At 37.4% G+C, this 15,941-nt stretch overlaps 1 protein-coding gene across 4 annotated transcripts; it reads left to right on the plus strand.

Annotated features, from left to right (window-relative positions):
- Positions 1-195: 195 nt before the first annotated feature.
- LOC129431270 (sex comb on midleg-like protein 2) lies at positions 196-15,432 on the plus strand. 4 transcript variants are annotated; one of them, XM_055189083.2, is made up of 15 exons: positions 196-315; positions 4,664-4,742; positions 4,895-4,963; positions 5,088-5,164; positions 5,330-5,564; positions 5,734-5,822; positions 5,921-6,164; positions 7,838-8,139; positions 8,214-8,340; positions 8,897-9,100; positions 9,255-9,416; positions 9,672-9,794; positions 10,405-10,614; positions 11,544-11,704; positions 12,290-15,432. In XM_055189083.2, the coding sequence occupies exons 2-15, from the start codon at positions 4,712-4,714 to the stop codon at positions 12,413-12,415; spliced, it is 2,160 nt and encodes a 719-aa protein (XP_055045058.2). In that variant the 5' UTR covers positions 196-315; positions 4,664-4,711; the 3' UTR covers positions 12,416-15,432. The 4 variants fall into 4 exon arrangements, with proteins under 4 accessions (XP_055045058.2, XP_055045059.2, XP_055045060.2 ...); XM_055189084.2 differs by having other exon boundaries at positions 11,547-11,704; XM_055189085.2 differs by having other exon boundaries at positions 9,255-9,407.
- Positions 15,433-15,941: the final 509 nt, after the last annotated feature.

The following is a 15,941-nucleotide window of genomic DNA, read 5'->3' on the forward strand; positions in this document are numbered from 1 at the left end:
TCAATCTAATATAAAGTCAACAGGTTTATGTGTGGGAGTCAATTGTAAAATAACAATAAATATCTTGACAGAATTAACGTTAAATGTCTTTACTAAGAGAAAAGAAACGTGTCCGCCAGGTTTTAAAAAAATGCCACTTAGAAAAACAGCAAACCTGAAAATGCTCAATCTGTGAAGATAACTCACGAGGTAAACGTGTTTGTGTGTCAGTGACGCTGCTCTGCGTCTGCGCATGCGCAGTTCTGCCCCAAAACATGGCGACAGAGAGCTGTGAAAAGTGCTGAATTCTCGCCACATTTCGACAAAATCGCGAAGGTTTGTGGGTATTTCTTCACTTTTTTCTTGTTTTTTCATGCGCTGTGTGATAAATCGTTGTATCAGATGTCAATAATCAGTCTTTATAAAGGATCTATAGGACGATTCACAGGTTTATTTGGCTTCATTTTAGGCACTTACTGTTCTGTTTGCGATTATTTCTGGATTAATTTCATTATTTCTAACATATTTCCGGATCGCTATGGAATTGATAGAATAAAATGTAGATGTTTGGTGTTTTGTTGCCTTTGATCATGATGTTGATGATGTGTATGATCAACGGAGTGTATCGTCATCAAGCGATGACGTCTTCTTTTTTTAAGGTGTCAATCACACGCGAGTGTAACTGTATCAAACTATTATAGTTTACATAACACAAAACACGGCAATCACATGTAAATATATGCTGTTAAAATAATATTTATCTGGGTTATATTTACCATCCTACCACTTTTTGTAAGGGTAAACAAAACGTTTTTATTTATTTATTTAGTTCCAGTATTTGTTATTAAATGCTGATCCTGGTAAAATGTTTTCATAGCAGCTGCTAAATATCTGATATGTTTCTTTTCAAGTGTTTGCAATAGTTTACATGACTTGTTTTTTGCCATTTTATTCAGTAATTTATTTCATTGTAAAATAATCACGTTATTTGTATATCCTAATGAGTAGATGCCTATTTGTCATGTAAATCTTTACCTGGGAATATTTTTTCTTTCATCTCTGGAAATTACCTGACTGTAATGAATATTCTTTTGTGTGACGGTCAAATGTGGAACAGAGAGAGAGAGGAGGGGGGTATTATTGTTTTTACTGAGGTGGTGACGTATTCTGTATGATGCAAACAGTTGGAAATCTAACAGTACTGAGGAATGTGTTAAATGAACTATGTATGTAAACTCCACCCACCTTATTTAGTAATATTTGCATCAACAAATAAACCCCACCCACTCTTCATCATAACACCTGCATCAGCTATCAAACTCCGCCCACCTCTAATGATTAAGAAGAAGATGCTGAACCTCAGATTTTACAGTGTTTATTTTTCCTCAGTCATTTATTTATCAGTGATGTTTGGTTAAGTCAAGCATCGCTGTTAATGTCTCTCATATTAGGATTACAGATATTACATTTCACGTTACATTTACGGATTTGTCAGAAACTCTTTCCTGGCTAAAATGCATGTTTGAGCTGCCTTAATTTAAAAACACCTTAGACTGAAATTTCTTAACAAATGCCAGTAAAATTGTTTTGTTTAATCGCAACAAACTGGCACTTTATAAATTTTTCATCAACATATGTGTTCACTGAAAATCAAACCCACAACTATTGAGCTACTGAGCTGCTTGAACACACATTAACATATTAAACAAATAACTTACTCTGACACAGGAATACAGTGCTACTACTGGTTTCCTGGACAGGGATTAGACTAGTCCTAGATTAAAAACTAACCAGTACCCTTCAGTACGCTTTGTTTTGCCTCAGTATGCACGCAGGTGATGTTTTGGGTGAGGCATGTTTGTTAAAACTAGTTATATTTTCTAATTAAACTAAGGCCTAGTCCTGTTTTAAGCTAATCCCTGTTCTGGAAACCACCCCTTAGTGACTTTTTTGCCTGGTGATATAAAATGACATTAAGAGAGGGACCACTTTATATTATTGATTACTGGAGTTTCCTGGCTGCTGTTTTTCTTGTTTAGTCAGAAAAGTTCTGGAATGTCGAGCTTGAAGGGAATGTTGTGTGAATCTAAAGTTGGAATATCTCTCAGATTCCCGTCTGTGGCTCTCTCAGGAACCTGCTATGGGAATTAGAAACTGTAAACTTTATTTGATACTTTTAAGCGTATCTCTTTTTGATCTAAACTTGGGGGGTGGCTTCCCGGACAGAGATTATCTTAAACCAGGACTAGGAAAATTACTAGTTTTAACAAACATGCCTTACTTAAAAGCGTTACTGGCATGCATTTTGAGACAAAACACAGGGCACTGATGTATTTTAAGATATATGTCAGTGTAAGTTGTTTTCAGACAGCTCTTGCATTTATTTTAGTCTAAGACTAGTCCAATCCCTGTTCGGGAAACTGCCCCTAAGAGATTTGTCTTTTATTTAATCAATCAAACACATAATTATACTGTTCAAAAGAGTTTCAGATAGAGTCATTTAAGTCGTTTGACTTTAAAGTCATCACTTATTATTACATGAGGAATATAAATGTGTGTTTTACTTTAGGCTGTCCAGCAGTTATTTGTTTTGTGTGTCCAATTTCAGTATACAAAAGAACATTGTGTGTTATGTTTTAACCCTAAACATCAGGTTCTGATGAACGTCGTCTGGTTTTAAAGCATCTGCTGAGGTGTTAATGGAGTGTTATGTGATTTTGAGAAATACACACACACACATACGCTCTCTCTCGTGCATATTACGCCTCTTATTAGATTTGTAATTGAATCCACATGTTGGCAGACAATTATAGATAGAAAAATGAATTACTTGAATTTATGTCAGCCAATTAAGTGTTGGTTTCACATGCGTCTCATGTGACCTCTTACACACACACACACACACACACACACACACACACACACACACACACACACACACACACACACACACACACACACACACGTGTCTTTTGTTCACTCATTTGTTCTGGAGTCATAATCGAACCCTTTCATCTCTTCATATTGTTGACGTTGAGTTCTGAGGTTTTATATTCTCAGACTGCAGAATTCACTCTTACATAGATGAGGAGATATTTTAGAGATATTTTAGATAGATTGTGAATTGCAACCAATGGCTCAGTCCACAGCTCACCCCTTCCTTTCGAAACGCATAGAGAAGCTAGTCATAGCGTGAAAATCTGACTTTTTCCCCACGTTTAAGGGCTATAGTTGGGTCCCCATTACATATATTAACATAGGGAAAGTAAAAAAAAAGTACAACCCTGCAACTTAGTTTTAGTAAACCATTCTCTGCAAGCATGTAAAAAATGAGGTTGTTCAAATTTTGCCTGTTTTGTGATGTAGGTAGCGAGTCTTATTATAATAATACCGCCCCTTAATCTGCACTAAAAAAAGTAAATCAGTGTTTGCATTTCATCAGCTTATTTGCATTTTAAAGGAAACACCCAAAAACTGCACATTTATGCTCTCGCACCTACAAAGTGGGAATTTAAAAGAGCACCAATGGTCCGATTCACAATTTCAAATTTCCTTTGGTGTGTAAGTGTGTAGTACATGTTAACGAAATGCAAAAGGTACAAACCCCAAAGTAAACGATGATGCAAGTTATCTTTTCATGGACTAGAGAAGACCGACATTATCTTAATTCCTCCCACTTGGACTCTCAGCTTGTAAGTTAACTCCTGTTAGCATTGCATTGTAACCAAATCTTTTAAACATTTCTGGCTGATGAGATATTAAGGCTAGGCATGGGCTGGTATAAGATTTTGGCGGTATGATAACCTTAAGCAAAAATACCATGTGCAAAGTTTCACTGTGTTGCAGTATTGCCATTGCAACACAAAAATGTGTTATTTTCAAATGTCTGCATATACAAACAACAACTTTTCAACTGGACACAATATATTTTATTTTTAAGCAAAATACAACATGTGTTCCAGGCATAAATAATTCCTTAAATTATAATATTCTTTGAATAAAATGTATTAATATTAAATGTAAACATCAAATCAATTATGTAACTTTATTTTGTGTAAACACAGCTTATACCTTAAAAACGGTATCACATAAAATGTTAGTGGTTTTGAAATCTTGACTCTTTAAAACCTCTGTATACCTTGAAACCGATAACCAGCCCATGCCTAATTCAGGCCACTCACAACGTACAGATTAGCTGGCCAATCAGGGACACAGAGCTTTTTAAATCCGTGCGTTTCACGCAGAGAGGAAATAGGTGCTCTTTAACATGTTATAATAAATTATCTATATGATATTTTGAGCTAACACTTCACAGATGTACTCTGGGGACACCAAATATTTATTTTACATCTTTTAAAAAATCTCACAATATGACCCCTTTAACAGTCCACTAGGACACAATGATGTGTTCATGAGATTTCATGAGAACTTCTGCATGTCTGAAGATCTGATCTGCATATAGTGTCAGATATTTTAAAGATATGCAGGATTTGAAAAAGAAAGTTTATGTTCTGCTTTATAATCAGGATGAAGTCAAAAAATGAACTGTGTTTGTGCATTCATGTTCAGTATTAAATCTGTTGTTGACTACTCACAACAGTCTGGCTTCATGAAATGAGACCTTTAGAAGATTCAGTTTTTATGCTTTAGTCTGGAGAAATCTGTCTGTCTGTGTGTCTCTCAGGTTTGCATTGAGATCTCTTCAGTATCTCAGTCGTTTTTGCAGTTGCTGATGGTCAGCATGGGCCGTACGGCACTGAAAGGTAAAATGCAATAAACTGTTTTATTCTCATCTTATTCTAATCACTGTAATACAACAATTCAATTGTGTTTCTATATGATGGCATTATTTCTTTAAAATGAGCTAAAAGAGATTATTAAGAGATTATTACCTAATGCTTTTTCTCCTTTGAAGATCAGAAAGACAGTAAGAAAGATAAGACAGGCAGAAGTATGGCCCTCACAGGTCCTGGACCAGTCAAAGGTAACAATCCATTCTACCACACACACACACACACACACACACACACACTGTTTACGATCTGTTATCAGTAAATTTGGTGACATCTTTTACATAGCATTCCATAAAATAACTTGTGTTTGTGTAGTGACTGAGTCGTTCTTATGGGAGGAGTATTTAAAAGAGACGTCTGCTGTTCCCGCCCCTCCCAGCTCTTTCAGACAGGTGAGCTTTCATCTCTCAGACAGGTGGTTTCAGACTCATCTCTGTGACGTAAATAATGCATCTGTCATGTTTAAAGAGCTCTTAGTGTGTGCTGTAGATACATATGTTTGCATGCCACAGTGTGTATGTTTGTTTGTGTCAAAGTGTTTGTTTTTATTTTCCCAGTCTCGGATTCCACCATCTAATGACTTCAAAGCCGGTATGAAACTGGAAGCTCGGGACCCTCGTAACTCCACCTCCACCTGCATCGCCACGGTGATGGGCATGATGGGCGTGAGGCTCCGCCTACGTCTGGATGGCAGCGACAACACCAATGACTTCTGGCGATTGGTCGACTCCTCTGACATACAGCCGATTGGAACCTGTGAGAAGAACGGAGACATGCTGCAACCACCACTAGGTACCGCTGACATCACTTCCGTTTAACCGCTGACGTCACTTCATTTTAATTTGTCCTGTTATCTGATGTTGCTTACCTTTAACCATCGATGTCACTTCCCTTTCATGTTTGATCTTACTTCCTTTAATCATCTTAGTTATTAATAATTTGCGTTCTGTCGTTCTCTCAGGTTTCAGGATGAATGCCTCGTCGTGGCCCATGTTCCTCCTTAGGACTCTGAATGGAGCTGAAATGGCTCCTGCGACGGCATTCAAAAAGGTGCTAAACCTCCCGAGAGAAAGAATTCATCTACACGCAACATTTGAAACTTGTAGTAGTTATTTTGACATGGGTTTTCTCTGACACTGTGTCATCAGGAACCCCTGCGGCCTCCTCAGAACGGCTTTAAACCCGGCATGAAGTTGGAAGCCGTGGATAAGAAGAATCCGTACCTGATCTGTCCGGCCACCATCGGCGAGGTGAAGGGTGAAGAAGTCTTCGTGATGTTCGATGGTTGGAGAGGAGCGTTTGATTACTGGTGTCGGTACGACTCGAGAGATATCTTCCCTGTGGGTTGGTGTGGTGTGACCAAACACAGCCTGCAACCACCCGGCAACAGCAGTAAGTGACACTTTCATCATATGATTTCATTCAGCTCATGACAGATTTACTCTTACATCTTTAAGACATTTAACAAACACTGAAGCTCAATGTTTTTCCATCTATGCATTCATCAGCTGCTTTAATCCAACAATGCCACATTTCTATGAATGTTACATTGCTGTTTATAGTTTTATTGCAAATTCTGTTGATTACACTTCTGTTTGTAAATAATCTTTTTTAAGGCCCATTTTGTCTGCTTTAATTTGATACTTGTTATCTGTCATATTCATTCACTGAATATGTTATAGTCTCAGTAATATATAATAACACATTAATGTAAATACATTTTTAATGGCACTAACATGTGATTAGTGCAATACACAATTATTCCTTGAATAATGAACTGACTCTATCATTAATAATTAACATACATATTGAAGGATTTTGTGTATATTTCTTTCATGTGTTATCAACGTCTGATGGGTTATATTGCAACTGCCCCCTGATGTAATCCCCTTAGTTCATCATTAGGTCACATTCTCATAGGTTCTCTGTTGGTGTGATTCAGAGATCAAAGTCTTCATGGGATGCCATTGTATTGTTTGTGTAAAGGTCTGCTCACATGTCCTGCTTACTTATTTTACATATTAGATGCATTCTAATGTGTTGGCGAGCCATGAAAGACTGCGTAGCCAGATTTAAGAAAATCTAACAATTTGCATAAAGCATTCATATTTGACCAAGCCCATGCTTATATGAGTATTAAAAATGTAAAAATTATTATATTATGGTAAATATAGAACAGATAAAAATGTGCGATTAAGATGCAATTAATCACAACGAGTTAACTCATGACAATAATGCAATTAATCTAGATTGAATATTTTAATATATTCTATATATTCATTCAGTATGTGTGTTTCCTGATGCTCAAACCCATCATCTCTTTCATGCAAACACAAAGCTCTAAACATTTGCACAATAATTTAGTAATCAAACATAGTTGTTGTTGTGTACCTTTAATAAAGATTGAAGGAGATCCAGGATGAGTCCAGATCTTTACTTTAATGTGTCAGTCACGTGCCCACATAATGGAGTTATAATAGAGACAATCTCTCTAATAAATGATAGAAATAAATGCTGAAATATGTTAATGTAGTTCATTGTGTTAGCAGTGCAAATGATACGCACATACTGATATAAATGTGTAGCTTGAATCCACTGTAAGTATTTTGGATAAAAACAAATTCTCTCTTTATTTTATCAGTCAGAAACTTCATCATTTACTTTACTTCATATGTTTTTCCAAACCTTTTCTTTCCATGATGAAGAGTATTTCTGTGTTGTTGTAACATCATGTGTGATCAGCAGGTGGCGTCACAGCTCTTATTCATGAGTGAAATCACAGCTCAGTGTGATTGTTAAAGCTCGCAGATGTAAAGAGGTTTTCCTTTTGATCCAAATCAAAGCAACCACACCAGCCATTAATTTAGTGCAATATTATAATTATGTCTCTACAGTAATAAATTTACCTAAATATCTGCTACCATGACCGTCTGTTCAGATACTCAAAGGCCATCTGACTTCATTGGATTAAGATAAAGATTTAGTTTTTAGTTCAATTACACAGAAGTGATTATGATTTTAGTCTTAAAGTGAATATTTTTATATATAAATATATTTATTTCCAGTCTCCATTCCGAAGCCTCTTCCTACACCGTCCTCTTCCTCAACGTTCTCCAGCTCCAAACCGACACGACGCTCCATGCAGGCTCCGTATCGTCTGTCCATGCCTCTTCCTCAGCTCCCGGTGCGTAAGGGCATCAGAGGACGACGGCCCAAGAGCGAGACCATCGCGCTGATGAAAGCCCTCGCCGTTTCTACCGCCGCCCAGGACACGGACTCATCGGCAGGGGTCACTCCCCAAATCACACCCGTCACCCAGCTCATCCCTCGCCCGTACAAGAAGAGAGGACCTAAACCGGGCAGCAAGGTACAGCTGGATGAGTAACGCGTGTAAGTATTCATGTTGTTTAAGGACTGATGGCATTTGTGTTTGTTTCTCAGAGGAAGTCCAGGATGTTTCAGAGCTCCATGTGTATAGCAGCGACCTCAGACTTAAGAGTGCCCACATCTCAGATGAGCGCTGATGGACAGTCCACTGTGGGTTCCCCATCGTCTGTGGTTTCTACGGGTAAGAAAATATGCGACACAATAACACAAAACATGATAACAATAATCAATCTGTATAACAATAATACTCATGGTGCGTTCACACCAGACGCGAATGAGGCGTCTTGCACGCGGCGCATGAGGCGTCTTGCACGCGGCGCATGAGGTGTGTTTCTCACGGCGGATTCCACGCGACGCATGAGGCGTATTTCACACGGCTTATTTCACACGGCAGCATCCAACTATACCCCAATATTGTGATTTATTTGCTTCATTCGCATCAGGTGTGAACACACAGTCAGACAATACAGCATTCAGTCCCTCCAGAAAAACGCGATTATGCAAGTTCACACAGTTTTTGCAAGTTCCCTCAATTTCATTGCATAAAATTGCATTAAAAACGTGCAAGCAAGATCAAGGATTTTTGCCCACAACAATCACAAAAAAAAGTATTACACACAACTAATTTCTCTTGTTAAGATAAGTAATCTTCTGTTTGGGTTTTTCCTCAAGAATATCAAACGGGTTTCTGTACTCTGATGTTGACACATGCACGTCTCTGTTTGTTTTTTTTTCAGTCTGTGTGTATGTGAACAAACACGGGAACTGCGGCCCACATTTGGACCGTAAGCAGGTTCAGAGACTCCCGGATCATTTCGGGCCGGAGGCGGTGAATCTTGTCTTACAGCAGACGGTTCAGGCGTGTCTGGACTGCGCTTACCAACCCAAAGTTCTTCTGGGATGCCTGCAGAGTCAAGGAGGGAGCGGAGAGGTGGTCAGGGGTACGGATGAGTATTTTAACAAATTAATCTATTACTGAACATGTCCATAACCACACAGAACACGCAGTGAATTATGATCTGTATCTTGACACAGCACTATAAGGATGAGCTCTTTTCAGTTTTTTGTGTAATTGTGGTTTGTGTCTCTCATCAGTGCGCACAGATGGAGGGACGCGGCTGGTGAAACTTCCATCTGCATCCAGCGCTGCATTCGTGTTGCGTTTCTTGGAGATGGTGTGCCGACACCTGATGTGTGATAATCTGTTCAGCAGTCAACCGTTCAGTCCACACAACACTTATGACCGCGGTAAATCGGGTACATACATGCACAAAACAGCACTAAACATTACAAATCTGTCCAGCTGCAACTGAAGTAAGCTAGTGAGTCCTCTAAACAAAGTTTGTTAAAAATGAATGCTCATTTATATTTGGACATTTCACATGTCTGTTATCTATACTGAACTCGCTGCAGTGCATTCTGGGATTGAGATTGCTGAATAGACACTAGGTGTGTTTGTTGGCTCAGAAGTGATGCATTACTCTCTATGTTGTGTGTTTTTATTGTGTGAAGTGAAAGAGGAGTTGCTGTCAGACGCTCTGAACAGAGGAGTAAAGAGGATCTCCAGAGATTCTCCGCCATACTGCGCTCCTCTCTCTCCAAAACTCCTGCACACAGACACACACCCATCAGAAGGTACACAAACATTGTGTTTATATTACACCTGCAATCATTCAGGGGTGTCATGCACCAATTTTTTTGGGGGGGCACAATGGGCACAGCTCACAGAAATTTGTGCATAAACAGAAACTAAGGAAGTATAGAGCATTCACAGTCTTTTCCATTAGACTTCCACTTACATCTCTAACAATTTGAGCCCTTCTGCTTTCATGTGAAAACCACCAAAATAAACGTGACAAATACGTTTTATGTCAAATACAATACTTGGATAGCAAAATGGAGTACCATGGAGGCCGCGACCGTGCTCAGATGCTGATGACGTCTGTGTCTGCAACGCCTGAATAAAGTAACATGTAACACAATCAAAAGGGCGAAAATCTCTGAAAAGGTTGCTGCACAGAACTGATAAAAGTGTGCATATTAAACAGATAAAAAGACAAGTAACAGATTAATGAACGCTTCTTTGATTTGGATGTTGCATGCAAAATCCATTTAAGCTAAAAAAAGGGGGGCACATGCATCATTAACTCATTAATTAACACAGCTTATGCATTTACTATTGACATTAATAATGGTATTGTGTGTAATTATACACACGTGTGTTTGTGTTTGTGTGCGCGTGTAGCTGGAACTCTTCCACCAGAGGAGAATGGATTACTGAAGGAACAGAGCTTTATGGACTCCGCCTCCAATTCCATGACGCCCCGCCCACAGACCTTGAGGAGCACCTCAGAATATCAGTCTCCACCCAGCAGCCCGTATTACCATGGCAACGCTCCACCCCTGCGACGACAGGCCTCCAACCCCCCAACACAGACACACAGACGGGTAGAGGGTGTGTATTGTCACATCGTGTCTGTTTTGTAATTAACTATGAACAGAACTGTCTTATGATTTGCATTCATTTCAAAAGAAAGAAAAAGTAAGCAAATAAAATGTAGCAACTTAATATATTTACTCAAATATTTATTCAGTAAATTATACAGAACGAGATATTAATATTTCAACCAATATATAATACACTGCAAAAAATGATTTTCAAGAAAAAAATTATTCATATTTTTGTCTTGTTTTCAGTAAAAAATATCTAAAAATTCTTAAATTAAGATGCTTTTTCTTGATGAGCAAAACGACCCAAGAAAATAAGTCTAGTTTTTACACCAAAAAAATATCACATTTAAGTGATTTTGTGCATAAAGCAAGCAAAAAAATCTGCCAATGGGGTAAGCAAAAAAAATCTTGAACATTTTTCTTAAACACTAAATTCAAGACAAATTTGCTTATACCCCATTGGCAGATTTTTTTTTGCTTGTTTTGTTCACAAAATCACTTCAATTTGATATTTTTGGTCTAAAAACTAGACTTATTTTTTTATATTTTTACTGAAAACAAGACAAAAATACTAAGAAATTTTTTTTCTTAAAAAAATTATTTGCAGTGTATACAGCAATTGGGATATAAAATGACCTGTAATGCCGTGTAACATTTTGGTTTACATTTACAGATGCTTTTATCAAAAGTGACATACAGTGCATTACATTGTTTTTTTGAGATCGAACCCACAACCCTTTGCACAGCTAACGCATGGCTTATACCGCTCTCCACTACATCTACAACATTTTTATAATAAGTTCATATGAGTAGCACTCCTGTAAAAGTCTAGATCTTCAAAAGACAAAACATCAGAGACAGATAAACAGAATAAATTTCTCTTTCTGTCTCTCCTCTCTCTGTCTCTCTCTCTCTCTCTCTCTCTCTCTCTAGCAGCGAGCTCTACCACAGGTCCTGATGCTGGTGCAGATCGTGATGCTTCGAGGACCTCGGGCAGAGCTCCCTCCTCCTGGTCTATAGAGGAAGTGATGCAGTTCGTACGAGACGCAGACCCCACAGCTCTGGCTCCACACGCTGAACTCTTCCGGAAACACGTCAGTGATTTATTATTGTTAGCCTGCCAGGTTTTTACCGCCTGTAAATCAACTGTAGGACAGCAGGGAGATCTGTGTTTAGACTCAATGACCAGACTCTCGCTCATCTCTTTACAAACACACTCATGTCTGGATAAACTCACAGCAGCTCAAGATCCTTCTCAAGTAGCTTTCAAATCTAAATCTTTCACAGATTTGAGTCGTCACGTGTAAATTAATATTCTATTCAGAACACGACAGCTTTACCTTGCGACAGCTAAAGATAGTTGTGGGTTAAATGCAAATGAGCTGACCTCTGCACTAAATTTCAGTGTCGTGTTTGGATCGTGCAGATTAAGTATTATTATTAAAAGATCCTCTTCTGACATCACAAGGGGAGCCATATTTCAATTAGGTATTTTTTCACATGCTTGTAGAGAATGGTTTACTAAAACTAAATTACTGGGTTGATCTTTGTCACATTTTCTAGAAGCACTGGGGACACAATTATAGCACTTAAACATGAAAAAAGTAAATTTTGTCCCCTTTAAGGTAGCAGACATACTAATAAGTTAAGTAATAAACTCTTGTCTCGTCTGTCTGTAGGAGATCGATGGAAAAGCGCTGATGTTACTCCGTAGTGACATGATAATGAAGTACATGGGTCTGAAACTCGGACCTGCGCTTAAACTCTGTCATCACATCGAGAGACTGAAGCAAGGCAAACAGTAAACACACACACACACACACTGTTTAGACTGGATTAAACTGGATCAGACCAGCAATCTCACATCCAGAACAGAGGGGATGATGGGAAATGACTGTGTGCTGTTAACACACTACACTGCTGGACACATTTCCCTCTCCAGGATATCCATTAACTTTACATTCACCAGAGACTGATGAGGAACATTCATTCATGCAGCTCTCTGAGTCTGTGGAGATACAGATATGATCATCTACTCTAGTAGCGCCGAGACGGATCGCTGGAGTTGGTTCTTACGGGACACTTATCAAGTCTGATGGTCTTTGTTTATATCGCTACCTCCCCGTGATGTCATCCCTTACGAAAATGAACCAGAAGTGGACGATACTTAAGTATTTTAGTTACATTTAACAAGCATCTGAACTTTATCAGAGTGTTTGTCTTGGGAAAAAATTGACTTCAATACATTATAAATATTAAATTATAATAACCTTTATTTTCTATAGCACCTTTAAATCAAAAGCTCAAAGCGCTGTACAAAAACAATTAAAACAACAAAGATACAGCACACAAAAAAGATTCAAATTAAAGAGACCCACTACACTGTAAAATAAACATAAAAGACAATAAATCATTAAAAGCTAACCTAAAAACATTAAAAGAGATTTAGATTAGTTGATCAATCTCTCAGCAATAGTAAATGACAGCATTGGATGCAATCTGGCAATATTTCTAAGATGGAAGAATATAATTTTACAATCCATATATTTTATCTTATAATTTTATATAATCCATTCTTTTATCTTTAGAAATACACTCAGAAAAAAGGAACAGGCATAATTTCATTAGGTCTGCATAGACATAAAAATAAACATAAATATTAAAAAGAACAGGGCCCAATATTGGCCCCTGGGGGATGCCAGACTGTACAACATTAACCTAAAGCATTTATTTGCCATATTAACATTTATTTAATACCTAATTACATTAAAATTGTATGCTTTCGTACTTTTGCTGAAGTAAGAAAGTATTAGATGTTTAATGTAAAACAAAAACTTGTATTTATGAAATGTTGTTGAGTAAAAATTATACAAAATAAAATACTTCATTATTGTCCACCTCTGAAATGAACCATGGCTTTACTACAACCAAAAAACCATGGTTACTGTAGTAAAACCATTGTTTTGCTACTAGTAATCAATACACCAAAAAACCATGGTTACTACACCTTTACCACACAAAAACATGGTTAATTTTCGTAAGGGATCATCCTGCGCCACATGCTTTGTGGGTCTATGATATAAAATATTTCTGTTTCGTTTTTAAAAACCAAAAGTCCTGCATCATAGGAAATGTCTGGATGTTATATATTCAGTTCACATGATGCATTCATAATTCACAAACAAAGGGTGCGTTTGAATAACAGTAAAGGTGAAATGAAAATCATTTTCTCACCCTCGTGTCCTTCCTCATTGAATTTCTTCCATGAAACAGAAAAGTTTTGATCATATTTGGTATTGAAATCCAAGCGAACCCAAAAAAAAATGTTTCGGGTTTCAGTCAACATGAGACTGAATAAATGATGACAGAATAAATTTGGGTTCATAGGACTTCTGTCAGCAGGTAAATCCACTGTTTTTACATCACATTTTAAAGTTTAACATGAAATAAAGGAGGGTATCTCAAAATGTTGTATAAAATATGATCAGAGTTTTCCAACCAGTCTTGACAGCACTAATGTGAAAGCCAGGAGTTCATCTTCAGTGCAGATATCTGCTGTCAGAACCCTCAGATTGTCTTTATTAATCTTCGTCTGTCTTTCTGTTGTATATCCAATATAACCATTGATTTATTTTCCTGTCATTCAGTTTTAACTCTGAATTTAGTCTTGTATTTATGTTCCAGAACATTCAGAGAAGTTTTAAGATGTTGTTTGATTTGGCTTTTTTACAGAAACTACTTTCATTCGAGTCCTCTGTTATAATGTTTGTATTCTCTGGGTGTCAGGATTTGATTTAATGTAGACGTGAACCTTTCAGACGTCCTCTCCAGATTAAGCAGTATTTAAAACACTGTATTACAACAGTGTAAAAGCAATGGGTTTGATAGATAAAACCCAACGAACTGAAAGTGGTCATCCGTTTAAAATCTTCTATCACTGCTGTAGTGTCATTGAAATATCACTTGTTCGATTTCGACTGTATCTCCCAAGTTTTTATTTTTTTGAATGCTCATTGTTAGACCAGACCTCAGTGGTGTACTATGGGTCTAACCTTAAACCTCAGCAACACGAATGTACATTTTTGTAGAGAAGAAATATTTTAAACTACACACGTTGTATGGGGAGGCGGGGCATGTGAAGATGATTTTTGTGGGGCGGGCAGGGGGGGGGTGTTTTTTGTGGGTCTTGTTGTTAAATGAACCTTGTACTACCTTCCGATGCTTTTTACTGGGAGGAAACATCCATTTTAAAGAACTACATTTAAATGGCCTCTGCTTTCCTTTGACACTTCTCAGGTTTCCGCCGTCTTTTGTAACGTAGCATTTCAAGTTAGTTGTGAATATGACGTCTGTACGTTTTAGTTAAAGGCGGAGTGCACAATGTTTGAAAGCCAATGTTGATATTTGAAATAACCTAAACAAACACGCCCCTACCCCAATAGAATCTGGACCTTCTTTTCAAGGACCCGCCCCACACATACGCAACCCGGCAAGGATGTCGGTTAGTAGACGCGCTCCTTACTGCTGATTGGCTATAAGTGTGTTTTGGTAGTCGGTCCGTCTCCTTCTCCAAAGCGTTTTTCAAACATTGTGCACTCCGCCTTTAAGAACATGCATTTGTAATATTGTGCCATATAGTAAATGACATGAGTGGATACCAATGTTAGTTAAAACATCTAAAGAGAGATCAAATACTCATCACACTTTCGTCTTGGTACCGATGATATTTTTAATCATGTTTTTAAAGATAATGCATTGTTCACATACACATTTTCAACATTTTAAACGATACAAATAATAAATAAATAATTTAAACATGAAACGCCTTTCTGCATCTTTTATCCATCAATTGTTTACAAAAGTTATTTGTGGTACAAAACCTTCGATATTTCAAATATTTAGTACTTACAAAAAAGTGGGTCAGCTGAAACTTAAATGAATTCACATCATAGAAATGATCTGATACTCATACAGAGAGGATAGTTTGGGAAGAATGACTATTGAATATATGCCAGAAACATTTTTAAGGCTTTACAGTTTATACACACACACAAACAAACACAATTCAGTACTGACACGGTGTGTGTTTGTGTTCAAATCAATATGAACATCAAAAGGAACTACACTGTATTATTGCCTGTTTGTATTAGTTTATGTTGTTATAATGCCAAAATAAAAACACAATAGCCTAAAAAACAAAAAAAAATTAACTATTTTAGTATTACACTGCGAAAATTTATCTTCAAGAAAAAAAAATTTGTTGGTTTTTTTAGTAAAAATATCTAAAAAATCCTAAATCAAGATGCATTTTCTTGATGAGCAAAACAACTC

Source organism: Misgurnus anguillicaudatus, chromosome 13 (assembly GCF_027580225.2).
Source record: "Misgurnus anguillicaudatus chromosome 13, ASM2758022v2, whole genome shotgun sequence".
NCBI lineage: Eukaryota > Metazoa > Chordata > Actinopteri > Cypriniformes > Cobitidae > Misgurnus > Misgurnus anguillicaudatus.